At 40.4% G+C, this 22,169-nt stretch overlaps 1 protein-coding gene across 6 annotated transcripts in view; it reads left to right on the top strand.

Moving 5' to 3' along the window:
* Positions 1 to 729: 729 nt before the first annotated feature.
* Positions 730 to 22,169, top strand: part of PLEKHA1 (pleckstrin homology domain containing A1) — a 31,274-nt gene continuing 9,834 nt past the window's right edge. For 5 of the 6 annotated variants that reach the window (XM_077784735.1, XM_021553620.3, XM_021553622.3 and 2 more), the window contains exons 1-7: positions 730 to 844; positions 14,784 to 14,944; positions 16,316 to 16,372; positions 17,116 to 17,161; positions 18,586 to 18,683; positions 21,034 to 21,165; positions 21,922 to 22,065. In XM_077784735.1, the coding sequence (XP_077640861.1) occupies positions 14,804 to 14,944; positions 16,316 to 16,372; positions 17,116 to 17,161; positions 18,586 to 18,683; positions 21,034 to 21,165; positions 21,922 to 22,065 (618 nt within the window). In that variant the 5' untranslated portion in view covers positions 730 to 844; positions 14,784 to 14,803. Of the gene's footprint in view, positions 845 to 956; positions 1,063 to 14,783; positions 14,945 to 16,315; positions 16,373 to 17,115; positions 17,162 to 18,585; positions 18,684 to 21,033; positions 21,166 to 21,921; positions 22,066 to 22,169 lie in introns of those variants that run through there. The other variant, XM_077784733.1, reaches the window with a different exon arrangement.

The raw sequence follows: 22,169 nt of genomic DNA on the forward strand, positions 1-22,169 counted from the left end.
AGCACCTGAGCCTCCAGGTGAAGATAGTTCAGCTGTGGGATACACAGACCTGGAGCTTTTTGCCACGTTAGCAAAGTATACACAGACATATATCAACATTTACTGCATCCTTAAAGCTTGTTAGCTCCTTGGGTAAGGGAAGCCAACTGTGCTATGTGTTCTAGGGGTGCTGCTGACTCCCATTCAATTTGCATCAGCCAGGACGCCCCGGTCCTGTTCCAGGGCGTTGCTCTCCAGTGACATTCCAGAATCTGTCCAGACATCCAGGGCTGATCTATCCCAGGTGCAGAATCTGGCAATTGGCCTGCTCAATGTCATGTGGGCGGTGAATGGCGGTTCACAGAATCACAGATCACAAATCAGTTTGGGTTGGAAGGGACTCAACGCCCACGAATTTCCACCCTCTGCCATGGCAGGGACACCTTCCACCATCCCAGGCTGCTCCAAGCCCCGTCCAACCTGGCCTTGGACGCTTCCAAGGATGGGGCAGCACAGCTTGTCTGGGCCAGGGCCTCCTCGCCCTCGCAGGGAAGAATTTCTGCACAATTTGCAACATTTCCCTCCCCGCTGCGGCCTCTCCATCAAATACGCGATTAAAACCCCACGGCCTGGACTACAATTCCCACCATGCCCCGCGCCTCGCCCCTGCCTCCACGCCGCACTACATGTCCCAGCAGGCCGCGGGGCGGCGCGGGCTGGGCGCGGCGGCGCATGCGCAGTGCGGGCGGCGGCGGCGCGGACGGAGGCGGCGGGAGCTGCCCGTTCCCGGTGCGGGAGCGGGGCCGGGAGCGCGCCCGGGAGCGCCCGGCTCTCCTCACGGGGCTCCCGCACTGCCGCCACTCCAGTAAGTGCCGCGGCCCGGGCGGGGCTGGGCCCGCCCCGGGTGATGCCCTTCCTTCCGCGCCTGCCCGGTGTGTGGCCGCGCAGGGCACCGTCCCGCTCCGTCTCCCTCCTTTTTTTCCTTTCCGCTTTCCCTGGAAGGCGCTCGGCGGCGCGGGGGCTCTGCCCGCGGGGCCGGCGCGGTGCGGGTGGCGCGGGCAGGGCGCTGTCACGGCCCCGGAGGTAAGAGCAGAGGTGATCTCACCGCTCGTCACGGCGGGCGCTGGGCGAGCACCGGGCAGGAGCCGCGGTACCGGGCAGGAGCGATGGTACCGGGCTGGAGCCGCGGCGGTACCGGGCTGGAGCCGCGGCGGTACCGGGGAGGAGCGGCGGTACCGGGCAGGAGCGATGGTACCGGGCTGGAGCCGCGGCGGTACCGGGGAGGAGCGGCGGTACCAGGCAGGAGCCGCGGCGGTACCGGGCAGGAGCGACGGTACCGGGCAGGAGCGATGGTACCGGGCACAGCCCGCAGCGATGGTACTGGGCAGGATCAGTGGTACCGGGCACAGCCCGCAGTGATGGTACCGGGCAGGATCAGTGGTACCGGGCAGAGCCCGCTGCTGCGATGGTAGCGGGCATGATCGGTGGTAGCGGACACGATCGGTGGTACCGGGCAGAGCCCGCAGCGATGGTAGCGGGCAGGATCGGTGGTACCGGGCAGGATCGGTGGTACCGGGCTGGATCGGTGGTACTGTGCAGGATCGGTGGTACCGGGCAGGATCGGTGTACCGGGCAGGATCGGTGGTACCGGGCTGGATCGGTGTACCGGGCAGAGCCCGCTGCTGCGATGGTAGCGGGCAGGATCGGTGGTAGCGGGCAGGATCGGTGGTAGCGGGCTGGATCGGTGGTACCGTGCAGGATCGGTGGTACCGGGCTGGATCGGTGGTACCGGGCTGGATCGGTGTACCGGGCAGAGCCCGCTGCTGCGGGGGTGCCTCAGCGCTCCCCGGGCCGCCTCCTGGGCTCGCTGCCTTTGGGGTCCCCGTCCCAAGGCAGCGAGCAGCGCCGGGCTGGTTTTCAGCTTTGGAGAGGGATGTGCACCCTCCGAGCCCTGCTCTGGGTTAGCTGTAACCGGGGCTGGTTATTTACTGAGCTAAAGTGTCTTTAAATGGGTAACTTGGCTATAAATGAATGTTAAACTGTAACCACTGTTGTTTTATGCACGGTTTTTATCACCTGTAAAATTCCACATAGGCATTTGACATGCTGATGGACTTAATATGGACTTAAATTCTGTAGGTGTTGTGTGGACTTAAATTTTGTATGTGTTGTGCAGCTCCCTTGGGAGGAACTAATGCTTGACCTTCATAAAAAGCATTGTGTTGTTGCATCAAATGTTTGCAAAGTAACATCAAGAGGATAGCAGTTTTCTCTTTGGTGGGCTGCTGCTTTGAGGCCTTCTGTAAGAAAAATGACTTATTTTCACTAAGCAATGTATTGTGTTTATAATCAAGCAGAAGGAACAGTCTTCGAGTTATTTGTTACACTGAGCAACTGAATTGCACATCAGCAGAGTGCTGTTACCTGAGTAAAGCTGAGAGGTAGAATCTTTTAAATTTTTTTTTTTATATTCTTAAGACCTCCATCTCTCCATGCTTCACCTTCTTCCCAGAGTACTTCTAAAGAGACTACTAGGCACAAAGCAAGCTGAACAGCATCAGCTTCTTTGATGCCTTCTGACAAACTCCTTGCTTTCCTGACAGCGGTTGTAATGTCTGTAAAGATAAATTTTCTCTTCTTACCCAGTCCCATACATGACCCTGCAGGACAGAGCTGTGTTTGCTCCTACCATTTTGGGGCCTACTACGTGTGAGGAGTGGCTTCTCACCATTGAAACCAAATCAACAGGATTTTTTGGGTTTTGTGTTTTGGTTTGGGTTTTTTTTGTGTTTGAGCTGCATTCATTTTGATGCAGCACAGACACAATCCTAACTGAGCTGAAAGTGTGTGTGGTAACTGAATTAGGGTTAGGGTTACTCTGAGTTATGTTAGGTTACATGAGTTACTCTGCCTTATGGAACAGTGAACTTGCATTTTAGGTCCATTCAGTCTTGTTTCCTCCTACATGTTATTTTTAGTTGAGAGAGTCACAGCAGTTACAATGCATGAAGCTGTCAGGTTTGTGAAGCACACAAGTGTAGAAGTGCAGTTTTCCCCTTTGTCACATGGGGAAGTGTTAAAAGTGGGCTGAAATTTCTTTGTGGTAGGGAGAGATGCTGGGTCTGGCTGATATTTGGAGGAGAGTCTTTTAATTCAGGGATAGATAAGCACTGATGCAGAAAGTGATAATTCAAGAAATAATATGTGGGCATCACTGAGTGCTACACTGCTGGAGTCAGCTTTGCATAAAACACAAACCTTTGTGTGACTCACTGAGTTCTGTCTGCACTTATCAAACGTTGTGATTTGATTTTTGTAAGTGTACAAGATTTAATTCCAAGTTCATGAATCCTAAAGGCATCTATTTTCTTGAGCTATTTCTCTGCTTTAAAACTGCATTTGGCCTCATGTTCCATTGCATAGCTCTGCATTTTAAGGGTGAAATTAAAGCAGAAGATGCACAATGGGTCACTGGCAGGTGTAGTGTAGTGCTGAGATCTTTCAGGGGAGCAGATGCTTTCATACAAATTAGAGAAGAAGCAAAGAAGAATAATTTTATAAAGAAAATAGCATCTTCATGCTTTCTCTCCTCCTCCTTCTTTCTTCCTGTATTTATTTTTCCTCAGGAGTAGTAGCTGAGTGACAGAAGACAGACACACACATGAGGAATACAGAAGGCATATGCATGAGGAAGAAACCTGAATGCAGGAAAAGCCATTTTTTTCCAGGTAGCTGGGGCTTGTTCCAGAAGGCAGCAGAGTTATCTCAGCTCAAATAAAGGCTGACGGCATGTCAGAGAGTTGGTGTAGAAGAGAGGAAGTGCACAAGTCAGTTTTTATTGACTGTAACAGATTAGAAAGAACTTGAGGACATTACTGAAATGAGAACAGGTCTCTGCTTGTAACACAGTCTCCAGTGCAGTGTTGGATGTAGCCCAAACTGCCAGGCCTGCAAAATTCATAATCTATTTTAGTAGATTTAGAATTCCATCGATGTCTTTATTACTGACTGTTCCTGGTTATTTAAGCTGACAGTTATCATAGTAAATGCAGTTCCTCCAAAGTGCAGCAAACCAGCAGTGTTGGGGAGTACATATTCCAATGAGAATTTTCCTTGCATGCTCTGCTGTGCTTTTGGATGTATCCAGCTCTGCATCAGTGTTTAGACAAACAAGAGCTTGTGATATGAGAGCATGTATCTGTCTTGCAAGATGGGTTTTGGCAGGTTTGGTTTTTTTTTCACTGATAATTATGAACAATAGGAACAGTCTTAGAAAATACTGGGGTTTGCAGCCAAGTGAACCTTTGTACAGTTGTATAATTGAATGAAAATACAGGATAGTAAGTTATTTTAGTGCCAAAATGGGAATTTAGGTAACTGGGTTTAGCATAAAACATTTTTACAGCATGGAACAAGTGCTTAAGAATTCATGAGGAAATTATATAAAGAAACACAAAAGTCAGTACACATATTCTTTTGGTTTTGAAACTAAATGCAATGGGACTAAATGCAAATGGCTAGAAGCATTGCTGTCAATGATATATAAATTATATAAGAAACCTAAATATCATAATCCTAGTGAGTTTATTTGATGTATGAAAATAATGTAACTGCTTTAAAAAAGTCACCTGCTGAAGAGTGACAAGAGTGGTTCAGGTTTTGAAGTTATACTTCAATGCAGAGAATCACTGAAATGAATGGGAATGGGGGGATATGGCTGAGCTGCTTCAAATTATTTTTCTTCTCTTACACTGATCTTTCAAATTAGGACTTTGAAAATATATAGGTCTAAGGTCATCTTGATGCATGCTGTACCCCAACTGTGAGAAGTATTTAGGTACGTGTTGGTATAGGGCTCAGTTCTATAAATAACGCTTTCCTCTCAGTGCTAGGTAAAGCAGCAGGGTTTTGTTGCTGTTGAGGAAGGAAGCTGGTTCATTGTCTCAGCACTAAGCAGCATTTTCTCCCTCCAGGGACTTGCAGAAGCATCTAGAATGTGTAGGTGTTTCTTTAATCTTGGAGAAGGAACTTATTAAGCTTTCTGGTGCAGAACTGTATGAGCCACTTACTCTTAACAGATGTTATCTGCACAAGTAGGGAGTTGCACGTCTGGTAGACATTTGTGGCATTCAACAGTTTAAACAGTTTTCAGGTTTGAACATATGCCTTTGCCTTAAAATCTGAATAGTTTCAGGTATTTTATGTAGAAGAAAGGTGGTTCAATAGTGAGGTTGCTGCTCTGGGACTTGGGAAACAGGTTCAGCTCACTGTGTTGCCAAAAAGCTTCCTGTGTGGCCTGGGACAAGCTGCTGTGTGTCCCTCCATTCTCATGCAGAGAGTGCTGAGCAGCAGCTCTGCATCACAGCAGTGGTCAGGCTATGGCAGGCTGGATGTGGCCAGGGGAGGTGCTGCTGGGAGGGAGAGGCTGAAGACACTGCCCGAGTTAAAAAACTAGGGGAAACCTCCAGGCAGGAGGAAGAAAACCAGAAAAATACAGTGGAAAAAAGGTTTTGACTGGAAATCTCTGGTGTCACTTAGAGAAAGCAAGTCCTTAAAACTTTAAGGAGCATTGCGTGGCCTTGTTTGTTTAACAGAATTTTAAAACAGTGCTTAAAATAGCCACACAAACATGTAAATCTTTTATGTTATGGCTCTGCCACACAGGTAGCAAAGCTCTCTCTGTTCCTTTGTTGGCTGTTTTCTTGTTTGGAAGATGCTTTTAATTTTAGCTAACTGTTGCATCCAGATGTTTTGGATATCTATGTAGCTCATTTGTTCTGCTGGTATGGTAAGCAGAATCTCTTAAATTTGACCTGATTTACTAACTTTTCATATGAAAGTGGTTGAGCTTTTCTACATCTCCACTCCCCCAAAGAAAAAAAGAATTTGCAGCCACTTCTAATGAGCAGTGTCTTTAGTAGTGTCATAGAGTTAAAAATATTTTGGATTTAAAAATCTTTCTGTTGAAAATAGGGCACTGTCATTGCTATAAATTGAAAATATAGACTAGACAGCAATTACCAAGCTCTGCAAACATGTTTTCATTGTTGAGAGTCAACACTCCCAGGAACAGTCTCTGTATACTGACAGATAGGTGATAAATTAATTCATTTAATATGTAATTTTTTTATGTGTATGCTCTCCCTGGGTGCTTTGGTACCCACCACATTTACATCCCATGTCCAAGAAAATGTGTTGGAACTTGTTTCAGACTATTGACTTAATTAAGCGTTCTCCTGTTAAGCACTAAAACAGTTACATGCCAGGTTTGTTGTAAGAGTCTTAAAACTGCACTTCAAAAGATGTTGTTCAATATGTTGGTTAACTCTTTAGGGAGGCTGAAAATGACAAAGGGGAACTTAGGCTGGGCTAATAATTCAACTGGCAAGTTATTCTTATATCTGGTAGACCATGCCTGATTGTACAGCAGTGCTGGAAGGTTGGGTAACTTGAAGGATGTAAAAAGTGTGTCTGCTGATTCAGGACTTTAGGGTTTGATTTTTTTTTTATCATTAACCTTTTTCTTGTGTTTCTTCCTTAAATCAAGTTCACTGTAGATGCTGTAATTTATCTCTGCTGTCTTCCTACTTCGTGCTGGTGCTCTGATTTTTGGGTGGAGGGGCATGATTCTTTCAGGAAGTCCATTTGCTGCCTTTTTGTGGGAGGCAGCAGTACAGGTACAGCTCATGGTACATCCAGGATTTCCAGGCTTGCTGGATGTACACAGGACATGGGATTCTTCTGGAGTGATTCTGCCTCACTGTCTGACCTCATTGTAGGTCAGACAGCAATCCCACAAAATGCCAGGAGCCTGCCTGGTACTTTTGGGATTATTCTGTGGGTGGAGGGGTGTTATTGTCCCTACACACCATAAGTGAGGTTTTGAGAAGCACCTTTGTCAGTGCAGAGCAGCAGCTGGGCAGTAACTGGTATTTGTGTCAACCCACAAATGAGGAGGAAGGTGAGGCAGAAAGCCACAACCAGGCATGGGCTGTACCTGCTGTGAGGACAATTCCCTGTGCTCATGGCTTGGGTCCAAGGCTGCTGGAAATGAATTCTGTGAGAATTTACAGTGAGTGATGTGCTTTGAGTGAAGTGGCACTGTGCCACAAAACCTGGCCCTGCAGAGCAGATAAACTTTGTGGGGTTTATCTGTGTGTCGGGTAAAACTTCTTTTAAATATGCCAGAGTGGGGTTTGATTTTCTTAATTTAAGGTGTATAAAAATGGAGAGGGGGAGGGTAATATCCCAAAAACTTTGCCATTTGATGGGAGCTTAATTTTCCCCTCCTACCTTGGCAAACAGGAGCTGTGTATCTGTAAATGCACATTGGGTGGCTTACATGAGACAGGCAAAGCCCTGCTCTGCCTTAAGAGCTTTCACTACACTTGTACTGACTGAAGAGCTCTGAGATTAATCCTAATCTCTGGAAATCCTGTGTAGTTCTGATATAACTGACAAGTAAGATGTATTCTGGAGGAAGTATCAAATCTATGCAGTAGAGGGAATTTTGACCCACATAGTGGATTATACAATGAAATGTACACGGTCTATACTGTAAATATTAAAATAAATGAGGTGAATATTGAAAAGCAATGATTTTTTCCTTTCCAAAGTTTTAATGTAGGTGAACCGTTGCATTTTTCTTTATTTTGCATTGAATTTGCTTAATTAGATCTACAAAATCAAAATTGGTAATCAGTTACTCACTTTGTGTGCTTTGATTTCATTAAATCCTTTTATATCTGTAAAAGAGTTCAAATCAAATATTCACCTGATAATGTTCTTTTCATTATTTGATATTGAAATTAGCTGAAAAATCAGTTATTTACAGCCCTTTTTTTAACAGCATAAGATTATTCTGTGAAAACTGAAGATATTGCTGATTTCCTAAGCAGCTGGCCTTTCCATTTCTTACGTATTTCCCAGGAAGAAGGTCTTTGTTTATTTGTACTACTGAGTTTATACCCAGGATTCCGAATGAAAATCAGCAAGACTGGCTCAAAAATGGCAAACTTCATTATTCAAACAGCCTCACCTTCTTTTTGTATTTAAAGTCAAATAAGCTTCACCAGAATTTGTAGTTTGAGTCAGATGGGAATTTGAAATAGCTGGGAGTGTGTGGAGTTAAAGTGCTTGGAGTGGTTGGCCTGGATGAAACAGTTATTAGTTGATTATTGAAATTAAACAGGTGACTGACTAGTAATAATAAGTAATCCTAGTAAGTAATGTGGTTATTTCCTGCTAAATTTTTAATTTGTTTTGTTTGTCATGAATGGACACTTTCTATAGACTAAGCATGTAAACATCTTTAAGAACAAGGACCTCATTTGTCATAGCTGGAGTTTTCTAGGTGGCACTTAAAATTTTGGAAAGGCCGATTAAAAAAATTTAAAAAAATTTAAATATTAATCAACTCTGAACTTGCATTTTTAAGGATTTTAACTAGTATATAACAAATTATTTAGCATTTTAAAACTTTTTTTGAGGCTTGTGTGAGATATAAGTCAAAGTGAATTGGAGTAACTCTATTTTGTTTTCTTTTACTGTATTTATCTTTGGTTATGTCTCATTTTGAGTAACTGTATTATTCAGAGGCTTAAAATAAAGTGATGAAAATTTCATCTGACTGTTGTAAAGACTTGGTGTTATTGAACATATCTCATTTTGAGTAACTATGCAGAGGCTTAAAATAAAGTGATGAAAATTACATCTGACTGCTGTAAAGACTTGGTGTTATTGAACATATTCTGTCACTGTCTTTCAGCTTTCTTATTTTACTTCATTGCCTTGTAAGCTGGTTATCACTCATAAGTTATTAATGGATTAATTTCAAGAGTGTTTTTTTATAATGGCCTTGTTGCACAGGATGCTTCCCTTTATTTGTGTTAGCTCAGTGCATTTAGAGGGACAATTAAAATAATTATTTTAGCTGGGCAAAAACCATTAATAGGTGAGGTTGTTTTTTTTGTTGTTTTGACTGAAAAGATTAGTGGTAGAGAGGACTTTTGCATCCTGTGCAGTGCATTTCCTCATTCCATCATATCCCAAAGCCTTTGGCTGCTATTGCAAATACCGTAAAATGGAAGAAAATAGTTCGGTTCAGAACAGGAAAAATCACTTAGAGAAATTTCTGCAGAAATTTTTGAGGAAGTACCAGTCTGCTCCATCGTGGAACTTGTAGATCAGTACTTGAAGTAGGCCAGGGGATGATGGGTTCAGATAACTCATTTTCCATAGAACTCCAGATTTCCCTTGGAACATACTGATTTTTTTTTTTTTTCCCTGAGATGAAAGTAACATTACAGGATAGTATTGAATAAAATTAATCATTTGTCTTGCTGAGGTGCACTGGAAGAGATGGGAGTGGTTGGCTTGGCCTGATTTAACCAGAGTGTTCCTGGAAAACAGCAGATCAGCATTTCGAGCACAGAATCACAGCTGGGTAAGACTGGAGCTCAAGATAAAGCTGCTGGTTTTGTTAGATGATTCAGCACTGCAACCATGACTTTTCTATTTTGTGGTCTGTTTGGAAGTTGGATTAAGTGCTGGGGGAGGGATGTATCTTTTGACATTCCTCCTAATTTGGTCAGGGATAGGAGAGGTCAATGCCTCTTATGCTATAGGTTTTTTAATATGGAAAATCGATTTCTGCTTAGGATTTTTTTTCCAGTTGAATACTGGAATACTGGCCTTTTTGCAGCTGGTTTTTCTTTCTATTTGACTACTTTCGAATGGGAATCTGAATTTAGGGGGCAGTGTATCCTGGAGACTTCCATATTTCATTTTTAGATGTAGTTAAAAAGTTGATTATGGTGTCATAGGCTGCTGGCAAATCAGTCATGTCTTCCCTGTTAACAGAAGTGTCCAATGTCTGCTGTACCCTCCAGCACAAAAATGAGGCAGTGGAGGATCTCTAGGAAATTGAAAAGCTGGGCTTGTAATTTTAAATCTCTAAATTCTGAATTATCTTTTGTTGTCAAAAGAATTGCAGCCAAGTCACCTCTCCAGCTTCTGGATTAGTTGTTTGTGGGGGTTTTTTTTGTTATGTTTTGGTAGTTTGGAAGTTGTATGAAAGGTAAGCAGAGATTTACAGTATTGTCTTATACTGTAAGTTATCTCTCTGGTGGGCTGCATCTGCTGGGAGATTTTCAAGGAAATAAAAAGAGGTTTGAACTACTGTCTCTGGAAGATTTATGTGACTTGTTTTCAGAGGCTGCTCTGAGCTGCTTGTCTTAGGGGTGGAATTTGCCCTTCCCTGCTCCCTTTCCTTGTCCTGGATGTGCACAAGAAGCTTTCACTGCAGTGTTCTTCAGGGGATAAGCAGGACAGGCTGAACTCATCCCTTGCCCTCGGGAGGCAGTAAATGGTCAGTAAAAGAGATGACCAGCTGGAGAGCAGCTGATTTACAGCAGGAAGCTGAGAGTGATTGCCTAGGCAAAAGGCAGGAGCCCTCACTAATTAAGCTGTCCCTGGAACTGCAGGAAAGACTGGAGATCGCTGGGGATGCTGCTCTGCCTTCCCTTTGTGCTGCTGTAAACAGCAGAGCTTAAAAAGGGAGCTGGGGAGGAGGGGTGGGCATGACTCATGGCATCATTTTATATTTATCAAGTGGAGGTGTATGAATGTTGTTCTTCATTTCATAGGGATGAGTAAGTAGGTAGTGGATGTTTCTGAATCTTCTTAGCTGATAGAAAAAGAACCCCAAAGTCATCTCCTAGGGTGAGTTAAATCCAAAGTTCCAAATGTTAAAGAGCAGGATGTCGAAGTGTTCCTCTAAATTAAAGAAATAAAAGTAACAAAATACACCTGAAGCTTGGGGAAAAGATATGTAAAATAAAGAGATATTAAGTGCCTTTCTTGTGTTTCTTAATTAAACTCTCCTGTCATAGTGCAAAGCCTATTGCATGGTCTTTATGAAGACAAAATTCCACTTGCTTTAGTCAGCCAGTGATCCGTGGTTTGAACCTACCTGTGGAAATCAAGTCAAGGAGAGATTGGGCCACAGAAATGTTATCTGGCACCTCACTTCAGTCTTGTCTAGACTTTGTACTTGAAGATACGAAGGCTGCAACCAGTCTGTAATGGAGGTGAACTCAAGAACAGGTGCTGGTGGGAAGCTAAAAATAGGAATTAATGTGGGAGAGTTTGAGCTGTATGTTATAAATGGTGCAGAGGAGATGCTCGTGTGCCTCTGCAGGTCCTGCTTGTGCAGTCATGCATTTACAGTGAGACTGGGGAAGGTGATCTGGGATTTTTATTTATATTTATAGAGGTGCCCAGGAGGCCAGGCAGCCCTCAGGGTGGGATATAAATGTTGGGGAATGTCACTGTGTGCTGTACCGCAGAGGAAAAGAGCGGGGAGAGGGGAAATCTGAGAGAAGCTGGGCTGGTGAGGTATGGACCTCCTAAATTAGTACTCTGCTGCTGGAAAGAGGCATGTAAGGCTTCAAAAATAAGTGACACCTCCTCTTTGCATTATAACACAGCCCTCCAGGAAAGAATTTTAAGGAGCTGGGAGTTCTTACAGAGTGTTACTATACACCACAAAATGGATTTTCAAGAACATCTTTGTTTCTGAAGGATTGTGGCAAGAACCAGGAGGAAATGGGCCACAGAGATGTTTTTCCTGGAGTAGCACAATGTCATTGACCCACATCTCCACTGCAGGGAGGGGAAGGCAAATAAAATGAAGTTGTATGTGATCTGTAACAGGTTTGATGCCTTCAGCCTTCCTAAAAACTCATAATCTTTTTATAATGCTTAATTCTAGAAGAGTTAATTGTTCTGTGCTGCAGAAAATAACTAAGGGTGAATGTAATAATGCTGTAAAATGTACAGACTTGGAGATTTTTGTTTCGTAATTGCTTCAAATAATTTAATGAAAAATCTCATCTATGCAAGACGTGACCTGTGTTCTGAGGATGTTTTTAAGTTGAAGTGCTGATGAATTCTTTGGCTAGTGGTCTTCCAGCCGGATTTCCTATGCTGAGAAATTGGAGTTCTGCAATTCCTTGTATGAATCATGGCAATTCCATCAATGCTTTTTGGCTCTGTTTAGAGTTGTCGGGAAGGGGATCACGGTGCTGGCTTTGTCATGTGTGCAGTCCCTTTAGGAACTGGAAGAAAGGCACAAATTGATTTTTTTTTTTTTAATGTGCATTGCAAATTGTGGTTTATTAATGAAGGTTGAATAGAATTGCTATTAATTTACAGGGGAATCTTGCCAGGATGTAATGGGTGGAAGCAGACTTAAAAATGGAAAACAGTTATATGATACTGTGTTAGCTTTCAATTTATTATAAAGTTAAAGAGTTTTTTATTGTCTCTTATTTTTTAAGACCATCAGCCTTGTAGAGGTCTGTAATCCCATCAGAGTTTATTAACTAATTTGAAGAAAACAGCAATTATACAATTTACATTTTTACATTAGTGTTACTTTATGCTGCATATTCTTTAGAGCATAGAGTAGGTGCAAATAGTATCATTTTTATAGGCTTGAAATTAGCTTGCAGTACTTTGAAAAAGAAAATCTTTATTAATTTATGTTTGGGGTTTTTTTATTTCTGTGAGAATTGGTTTACTGACAGATAAGAAAAAGCTTCTGAGTTTTGTCTTTTGCCCTGGAAAAAAAAAAATTCAAGTATTGGAGTAGTTTAGCTGTAGCTAATTGTATGTTCATAATGGAGCATTATGAGCATCCTCCTTTCATTTTCCTTGAAAGGTTTTCTGAAACATAGATTCTCTTATGGGGGGAAAATGCTTTGAAAATTCAGTTGGTTTTATTCAAGGATTCTTAATCAATCCAGATCTTGTTTCAAAAACAAGTTTTCCTTGTTTCATTTTCTTCACATCTGCAGAGAACACAGCTTTAAGTCTGCTCAGACAGGAAACCAGCCACCAATATTTGCTTTTTTTTAGGCACAGGGCTTTTCTGGGCTTCATAAACTGTTCATGTGAAGCCTGCAGGGTGTTCTGGCTGGATGATTTTGTTGAGGGACTGCCTGGCACAAATTAAGGCAATACTGATAAATGGTAATTTTTATATTCATTTAAATGCAAACAAGGTGTGATGCCAAGTTCTGCCAGATTAGTGGTGTAATTTAGAGAACAGCTACCCTTGAGCTTACCCTCAGATGTGTTTATAGGGTGATGTTGCTTCAGTGTGAAGTGATCCCAAGAGCCTCAATTGAATTACTGATGAATGTTTGTTAAAATAATGATACTGTCCTGAGTGCTCAAGTGTTTATTTTTGTGGTCCTTAGAAATATAACTTTCTTACAGAACTTGACTTAGATCTGTGATATTTAAATTGTGAGGAACACACCAAGAAAATTGAATTACCTTAGTAAATTTTCTTACTTTACTGAAGAATAAACCTTTGCATATTTCAACCATTGTTGCTTGTTTAGTGATTTTAAAAGCTGTTTCTCAAAGTGATCGAGTCAAAGATTTGCTTGTGTTCTAATGAGTCATAAAATGACAGCTGTAAATGCAATTATACATTTATATGTTTGTATGTTACAGGTTTGATTTCCAACCCCCCCCCCAAAAAAAAAAAAAAAAAGTGGATATCTGAGTTCCTAAAATAAATACTAATTCTCTCCCCAAAGTAACACTTGAAAAACAGTCTCATGTTTTGGTGTGGTATATCAGTATATAATTACAAATAATTATCAGATGTCTGTCTCATTGTATGTGTATTCAAATGTATTTAAATTGAGTAACCTTAAAAAAGTATTAAAGGTAAAGAAATACTAAAATGAAACTCCATACTACACAGTTAAAGCTGGAAAAGTTGGAAAATTATGAAAAATGTGAAGTGGTTCAACCTTCTATGTCTTACATTAGTATTTTTAGATCTGTGCTATTTCTGAATTTTGTAACAAAATGTGAAGACTGAATAATTTCTTTCCTGCCCTGGGAAAGATTGGCATGAAGCTGATTTTTATCATTTTTATATGAGTATGGAAATTTATCTTTGGTCTTACAAGGCTGGCTCTTAAAGTAAAACGACTGTCCCATAAAATAAAAGGAAGCAAAACTCGTGATGCAAAAGGCAGATCCATATAAGGTGAATGGTAAAATGGTAATAGGTGGGCACAATGCAGCTTTTAATTTAATTTTTTAAAGCAAAACAAACTAAAAAAGAAAAAAAAAAGACCCCAACTTCCCCGCCCCAAACAAAAGCCAAAATAAAAGCCTGGTGCACTCAGTCCTCAGTACCATGAGAAGAGGGTGTGTACATACAGCTTCATTTTTCCTATTTAATGTATAAGAATGAAAAGATGTCTTCTTAGGCACAGCAAGACATGAAGTGCTTTTAGTAGGAGAGAAGAAAAATGAGAACAATGTTTCTAAAAGCTTTTTTATTGCATTTGCATAAGCTAGATATGAAAATTGCATTGGGCAGTGGAGCTCCTGACAAAGATTCTTTCTTGGCCATGAGAGGCAATGTCAAAGGAGGAAGTGTAACCCCACTGCTGTCTCAATTTTCTGCATGTTGTGAAGGAGAAACCTTTATTTTTCAGTGATCTTGTCAAAATCTTGATGCTCATCTGCTGCTTACAGCTTGTAACTTTACACTTAGGCTGTTGGATCTGTTAAATACATGCTGCAAAGTATGAAAGTCCTGTCTAAAAATTCAGTGGTGGAGGTGTGGGGAGCAGCTACGCTTCACTTACCCTTCCGTAGAAACTTCTTGAAGCTACTGATTGAAACTGCTCAAAATGTCATGCACAGAACAGTCTTAAAATTAGCAACAAGGGACTTTGCTTACCTCCTGTGCTTTTTTTGTTGTGCAGTGTGATGTCCAGGGTCAGAAATGCCTTATGTGGATCGCCAGAATCGCATCTGTGGTTTCTTGGACATTGAGGAAAATGAGAATAGTGGGAAATTCCTGCGGAGGTACTTCATCCTGGACACGCAGGAGGACAGCCTGGTGTGGTACATGGATAACCCACAGGTGAGCTCTTCCTGGCAGGAGTTTCCTGGTTTGTCTCAATTTTGGATTTTCTAACGAATTAACAAAAAAAAAAGGGGTTTAGTATTATGGACTTGGAAGCTGGGGGAAAAAATCATTGTGTAAACGAAATAATTGTAAATCAGTTTAATATAACCAGATGAGCCAAATCATACACCCCAGTGTTTAATTCACCTTTAACCTTACATGGCAATGTGTGTTTTTCCTTGTGTTACACATTGCTTTTCCTCAACAGAATCAGTCATTGAAAAGCAATTTGTAGTGAACCCTGCAATTGCAGTGCATGAATGGTGATGAGAGAGGACAGCTTGTATCCATTGGGATGGGGAGCAGCCTTTAGATCAAACTACTTTTACAATGTGCCTGCATCCCTGTGTTTCCTAGCAGAGGGAAGAACAGATAATTGCTCAAGGTTTGGGCACAGAGGCAGTGAGAGCACAGGATCCAGGTCAGCTGACAGCTGCCTGCCAGAAGAATGTCCATGTACCCTTCTGCCAGGAGCAGCAGAGTTAAAAACCATGAGTCTGCTGTTCAAAGGAACCAGCAAAAACAAAATGTAAATGAAGTGCAGCTCGATGGATGTGACTTGTGACTGAAGCATTTAGCAGCTCTCACTGAGGAGAAAAAGAATTTCTGCAAGCAACACAGACTTCAAACATTTGGTCTCGCTGAGTGAAAAGAAGCAATTCGGGGCATGTGGACAAAATCTTGAAGTGCTGTAGAAATTGTAATTCCTCAGAAGTTTTAAGACTTAATGATATTTGCAGTGCACACCCAGGCCTAGGTTAGGCCTTTTATTTTACATGGACAAATGAAAGGGTTTCTTGCAAGAGGCAAATTGAAACTTCTTGATTTTCTTCCTCTGCTGTAATTTTGAAGAGCTGCAGAGTTCTTGTAACTATGTGAAGGCCTTGCTAAATCCCTGAAGTGATTGGAAAATATGTGAGGTGGCCTTTGAAGTATCTGACATAATAGATGAATGTCACTACTTGTCCCTTCCTCCTGCCCTGGTCAAAGTACATGAGACTCCAACATCTGTTAAGGACAAAGTATTCTTTCCGGATTTCCTGGATGCAGACCCACAAGAATCCTTTTTCCTCTAGTAAAATACATAAACCTCTGAAACAATTACTATTTGTATTGTTTCTAGCAGTCTTTCTGTTTTTAGTTAACAGATGTGTGTATAATAAACAAGTAGTTTAGATCCTGTTTCAAGCATACATTGTGCATTGTCTATAAAAATATGTAGGATTTTCTTTTTGTTTGTAGAATTACTTGTTTTTTATGCATAAACACTGACTGTGGTGTGAGAATAAACTAGTTTCACTTTGTAACATATGTGATTTGTTTCAGAATCTTCCCTCTGGATCTCCACCTGTTGGGTGCATTAAACTTACCTATATTTCAAAGGTAAGATAATTATTATGTGAGACACTCATTAAATTCTTGGTGGTAACTACCAAGGGCCTCAACTTCAGACAAATTTAAATGCCACTTACTCCTTTTGCTTCTGTGATACTCCTGAATTAGAGAAGTGTTACAACACTTCAATAGGTTCAGGTTAGAATAAGAACAGATTAATTGCTGTGTTGTCTAAGTTTATTTAGTGATTTCAGACAGCAGCTCTTTGTGCTTATAAAATTGACATTTCAGTTCTTTATGAGTATTTGAATTCCCATTAGTCTTGGAGAAAAGACAGGCCATTTACAAAGGGGAAGATGTCTTTGGGTGTGATACCTTACAAGTAATAATGACTTGTAATAGACAGGACAGAAAAATTTCTAAAAAATATTAGTTCTTTACATTGTGTACACAGTTCTAAATATGTCTGAAAGGGAACTGTGAACTCAGAAAGTTTCTGTGGTTAAATTTGTAGAAGATACTGCATTAACAAATAAATGGAGAAAAATACTTGACCTTTTCTTGTCTTTCTGTTAATTTCTTGTACTTCCTTTGCATTTTTGTTGTCAATACTGCATCTTCCCACCTTCCTTGTTTGCCTTTCATTTTTGTTTGTTTTTAGTTCTCTTTATCATTATGCCTAACCACCTTGCTGTGCTGCTAATCTTTGAATTTACCCCCTTGAAAGCAAATAAAACTTGTGATATCTGATGTGTATTTTGTGACATTTATAATCTTAATTTCCCTTCTAGGTTAGCGATGCAACTAAGCTGAGGCCAAAGGCAGAGTTCTGTTTTGGTAAGTTTGGCATGTGCTGTGTGCATCAAGTGCCTTCTTCAGACTTTTGGAACAAGGATAATGCTCTGCAGTTCTGGTACCAGCTGCAGCTGGTAGTGTTTAAAAAACAGCTTGTGTTCACTTTCTGCTTTAGTATGATGGAAATGTTGGCTTCCTCATAAGGTGTTTTTGTGTTTTTCCATATTGCAGCTTAATGAGGAGTAGGTGAGAGGTTTTTTTCAGATGTCTGAAATTTTTGAGGCATTAATGAGTAATGACAGTTGTTTTCAAAAACGTAGCCTGCCTGTCAGATGGGAAGACAAGAAGTTTAACTATTGAAATCTGTTTTACTGGTGAAAGAGTTGATTTAATTGATCTAAAAATACGGTCAGCCAATGCTCTTACGTCAAATTTCAGCTTCTGTTGCTGCACAAAAAAAAATTCTTGGAGTGCCTTCTAGGTTTCAATCTGTTTAAAATTTCCTGAAGCTTTAGATAATCCTAAAGCTCCTCCTGGTTTTAGGCAAGTACCTGGTGTGTCAGTTCAGTGCCATCTACAGATGCCTCTGCACATCTGTGGAGGCTTTGTCCTCAGCAGCTGTGAAGCTTCTCCTGTCAGTGGGCCAGCTCTAAAATACCTTCATGATCCAAGATGCTGGCTTCAATATCTCTCATTTATTAGAGAGTTTTCATGCTTTGTAGAGGAAAAATATAAATTTATTGTCTTTATATTCAGATGGTTGTAATGACAGTTAAACCTATTTCAAGAATAAGCCATTATTTTTTTGCAGATACACTGAAATGTGTTTGCCCTTTTTGGATAAAGGATGCCAGGGGTTGGGAGGTAGAGATATAAACTCATTAAAATAAGTTTCTCTGCCAAGTCACTAAAGTAAAATAAAATTTGTGTTGTAGCTGTCTTAAAGTTGATTGGTCCTGTGCATCGTATACTTAGTAATTAATACTGATTTTCCCAGCAATTAAAAAAAAAAATTAAAGGTAAATCAATGACCATAGTCATGTTCATAATGTTACAAAAGATAACAGATTCTGGGCAGAGGATTAAAAGGAGGAATTGTAGAAGTCCCCAGGTATAAAACTTGTTGCTTGGGGAAATTTAGAAAGAGGAAATGGAACTTTAGAATATTTTGATAAAATTCAAGATTTCATTTCTAGGTCAGAAAAATCATTTTTCGAAGTTTGTGCCATGCCATTTAAGTGGAGAGTTAAATTACTATCTTTTAGAATAAAGCTTAAATTACTATTTTTTAGAATAAAGCAATCAAGTGAATTTATGTGTCTTAAGATGACTTTCTGAAAGGAAACACAGCAGAGCATTTAATACTTTAAATGGAATTTTCATCTGAAATCAAATCTTTTCATAATGATATTAAGTTTGCTCTTAAATTTCAGTGTTGCTGACTTTTCCATAATGGTTTTTAACAGTTATGAATGCAGGGATGAGAAAATACTTTCTACAAGCCAATGATCAGCAGGACCTAGTTGAATGGGTAAATGTTCTGAACAAAGCTACCAAAATCACAGTAAGTGGTTGAGTTGATATTTAGCAGTGCTTTCAAATGTGACTGTCTCTGTGTGCTTAAATGTAACCTTTGCCTCCAGTTTCTATCACCACAAACAAGTCTTGGCTTGACTTTGCAGTACTGTAGAGAACTCCCCCTAAGTTTGAGTTTAATTTTGGAAATTGGACACAAGATGATCTTTTTAATTACAATTTAGGATTTTTCCTAATAATTAAAAATTAACTGTGCATACTTAATTTTATTTGAAATACCCAGAAGACACTAGCAAGCAATGAAAAGATACACATACTTTTACCTGCTGTCAAAAGTTGATATTTCTTAAAGTATCACTAAAATATTGATCAAGCTCCAAAGGCTCTCTCCTGATTTTGAATGACATCCATGTGAAGAAACATTGATGGTTCTTCTGGTAAATGTTAAATTACTTTTCTGGGTTGTACCAGGACAAGTTATCTCGTGATAGAAACCCCCACGTGTTATCTCGGTCTTTTCAGGAGGCAGAAGTTATGGTTTTGTTTTCTCCAGTTTAGGGGAAGTGATGACAGTGAACACTTCTGAGAGCACACCCCCAACAAAGAAAGGGTTCTGAGCATGGGTGCATACTTTTGTGTTTGTTGTCATTGACTTTCTCATTTTTGGTTACATGAGTTCTTCGCATTGTTTTAATATAGCCCATTCTTTGGAGTTACAAAAATGCTACTGCTAATAATAAATTTTAAAAAACCAGAAGCACAAAGCTTTCTCACTTGTGTTTTTCATCAGGAGGATGCATGACAAGCAGGCTGGAGCTGTTCCCAGTTGAAGAAATTAAGTGAATAAATAAATAAATAAATGTATCAATTTAGAGTGAATAATGTTTATCATCTGTTTATCTTGCATTTTAAATGGCTGGTGAAATCATTAGTATTTTGTCTTTGAAGGAACAAGCCTTTGAACCGTTCATCTCTTCACAGCCCAAGTACAATATTAAGTACGGCCAATTATTGAATCAAATAATTAAGATCACTCAGTTATTAATTTTAATATGAGCATTACTTGCTGCAGATTGCAATCCTCCAAGATTCATTGCATGTTTTAGTCCTCTTGAGTGCTGATAATGTCAGAATGACTGTGAACCTCTGCAGCTTAGCACGCTGTGTACCCGTTCTGAGTGCTGTTTGAAAATGCCTTTGTGTGAGGAGGTGGTTGTGGGCTTGGTCTGCAGCATTTTCAGTATTTTCAGAGTTTGTGACAGCTGAAGCTCTTGCCCACAAAGCTGTAGCTACAAGCCACTGCTCTTGATAGGCTGAGGCTCATGAGTGGCTTGTCCTTCAGTGCTGGACTTGGCTGGGGATGGAGTCCCTGGCAGAGGAGTGACCAGCAGGACACTGTCCTAGGCTGACATCTGCTCTCAGCACTGTCTGTACTTCTCTGCAGGCTGCATTTCATAAAATAAGCACTCCTAGGCACAGGAACTTGAATCACAGACTATAAAGGAGCTTTGGTTTCTTGTCTAGATCAGTTCAGTTCCAAGTTTTGGATGTGTCACAAGTTGTGTGTCCTTCTTTCTGAAGGAGTTTGGATGTCTTCTGTAAATACCCAGTAGGTTGCTGGGTGGGGTATTTGGGTGTGAGACTTGATCTCTTCTTGTTGAAGTCACTTCAGATTTGCTATATTAAAGGTGAAGGAGATTAGAAATGAAAAAGGTCTTGTAGTCAGTCCATTTCTTAGGTTAAAGAAATTTACTCAGAAAACTGAGACAACTTTTTAGATCAAAACACTTACAGGGAAAACAAATTTTTGTGGAGTTTTGATGGCCTTAATTCCACATTTGAGAGAATTATCTAATAGCTACTGATAGGTAGGCAGGGTCATTTTGGACAGAATTTAGCAATATATGTATGATTAATGGGGGCAGTGACATAATCTTCATGCCAAGTACATGTGAGGACAAATGTCACTCTGGTCATACACCCTCTGTGACCAAAGTCCCAGTGTTTATGGCCTTGCTGTGCTGGCTCTGCAGGCACTGGGGCGTCTCCACTTTCTTACTAAAACTGAAAGCAGCTGAAAAATAAAGAACCAGTTCTATAAATCAGCAGCGCTTTGTGAAAATTAAGTGAAGTACTTCATGGCAAAGCTTGCAACTGATTTCATCCACTGAAATGTCTTTATTGGCACCACTTTCCTCTTGAGCACTAAAGCATAGTCATTACAACAAATTTTTGTGTGAGCCACTTTTAGCCTTTTACACTTAGTGACCATTTGTTGAATCCTGCTGAAAATACCTCAGAATTCTTGAGTAATGCTCAGGTTTTTTGGTTTTTTTTTTTTCATGAAACTGATGTCAATTCTCACATTCCAACTGCAGGTACCAAAGCAGTCTGATCCTCTCTGCCAAGTGGATAATGCAAATCGTCAAGCTGAAAGCCCAGGTGGAAAGAAGCAAGTCTCTTACAGGACAGAAATTGTTGGTGGTGTTCCCATCATTACACCCACCCAGGTAATGCCCTCCAGATGAGTGGGTTATTATTTAACACACAAAACTGTACTTTTATGTGCATCTTTGTATTCATACTGAGTGGGGGTTCTGAGGATTTTATTCCCTTTATACAAGATTGTAAAGAATTCCTTGAATACTAATTTTTTATTTTTTGCTCACACATACCTGTTAATATAATAGTTATATTTTTGTCTGTGTGAAATTAATTGTTGGTTTTCACAGTGATGAAGTTCTGCCCCTTTAACAGAAAAAAGGGGGAAAAAGTTGTAAGGAAAAGTGGGAAGAAAAGTTTGAGAGGCTGGACAAGCTTATGGAAGTAGAATCTGTGCAGTGCTAAAGATAGACCTGAATCTGTTGATGGAAGATTAATATCATGTAAATGACATGTATACTAGTAAAATGCTTTAAAAGTTGCTGAATTCTGATGTCTTGTAGTCCTAGAAATAACTTCTTGTTTGCTGTAGCCACCTCTAGTGTTTTGCCACTTTTTTTTACTGAGTGTTTGTCAATATTATTTGAAAGTACTCAGCACATTCTTGGTTTAATTTCTAAGAGCAGCTTACAAGGACTCAGCCCTTGGGGAATCTCAGTTGTCTCTGGAAATCAGTTAAAATATTTTGTTACTTCAAATTGGAAATGAGATTTGTGAATATGGGATGATAAAGTTTTTTCTTACTGTAACTACTACAGCTATTCCTTGACTTTTAGAAAAATAAAAACTTAAGAGTAGTCTGAAGTCTCCTGTGTTTTTTCTAGAAAGAAGAAGTCAGTGAGGGCAGTGAAGGGGCTGACAGGAATTATTTGAAGCGGTCACAAAGTCACCTCCCTTATTTTGCTGCTAAGCATCCCCCAGATAATGCCATTATCAAAGCTGGTTACTGTGTCAAACAAGGAGCAGTGGTAAGTATTATTAAAAACAAAATTCACAGTGATTTTATTACTACTGACACTAATAAGGATTAACTGAAGATAAAATTTATCCTCCAGTAGCACTTAATTTTTAT

The sequence above is a fragment of the Lonchura striata genome, chromosome 7, assembly GCF_046129695.1.
Source record: "Lonchura striata isolate bLonStr1 chromosome 7, bLonStr1.mat, whole genome shotgun sequence".
In the NCBI taxonomy this organism is placed as follows: domain Eukaryota; kingdom Metazoa; phylum Chordata; class Aves; order Passeriformes; family Estrildidae; genus Lonchura; species Lonchura striata.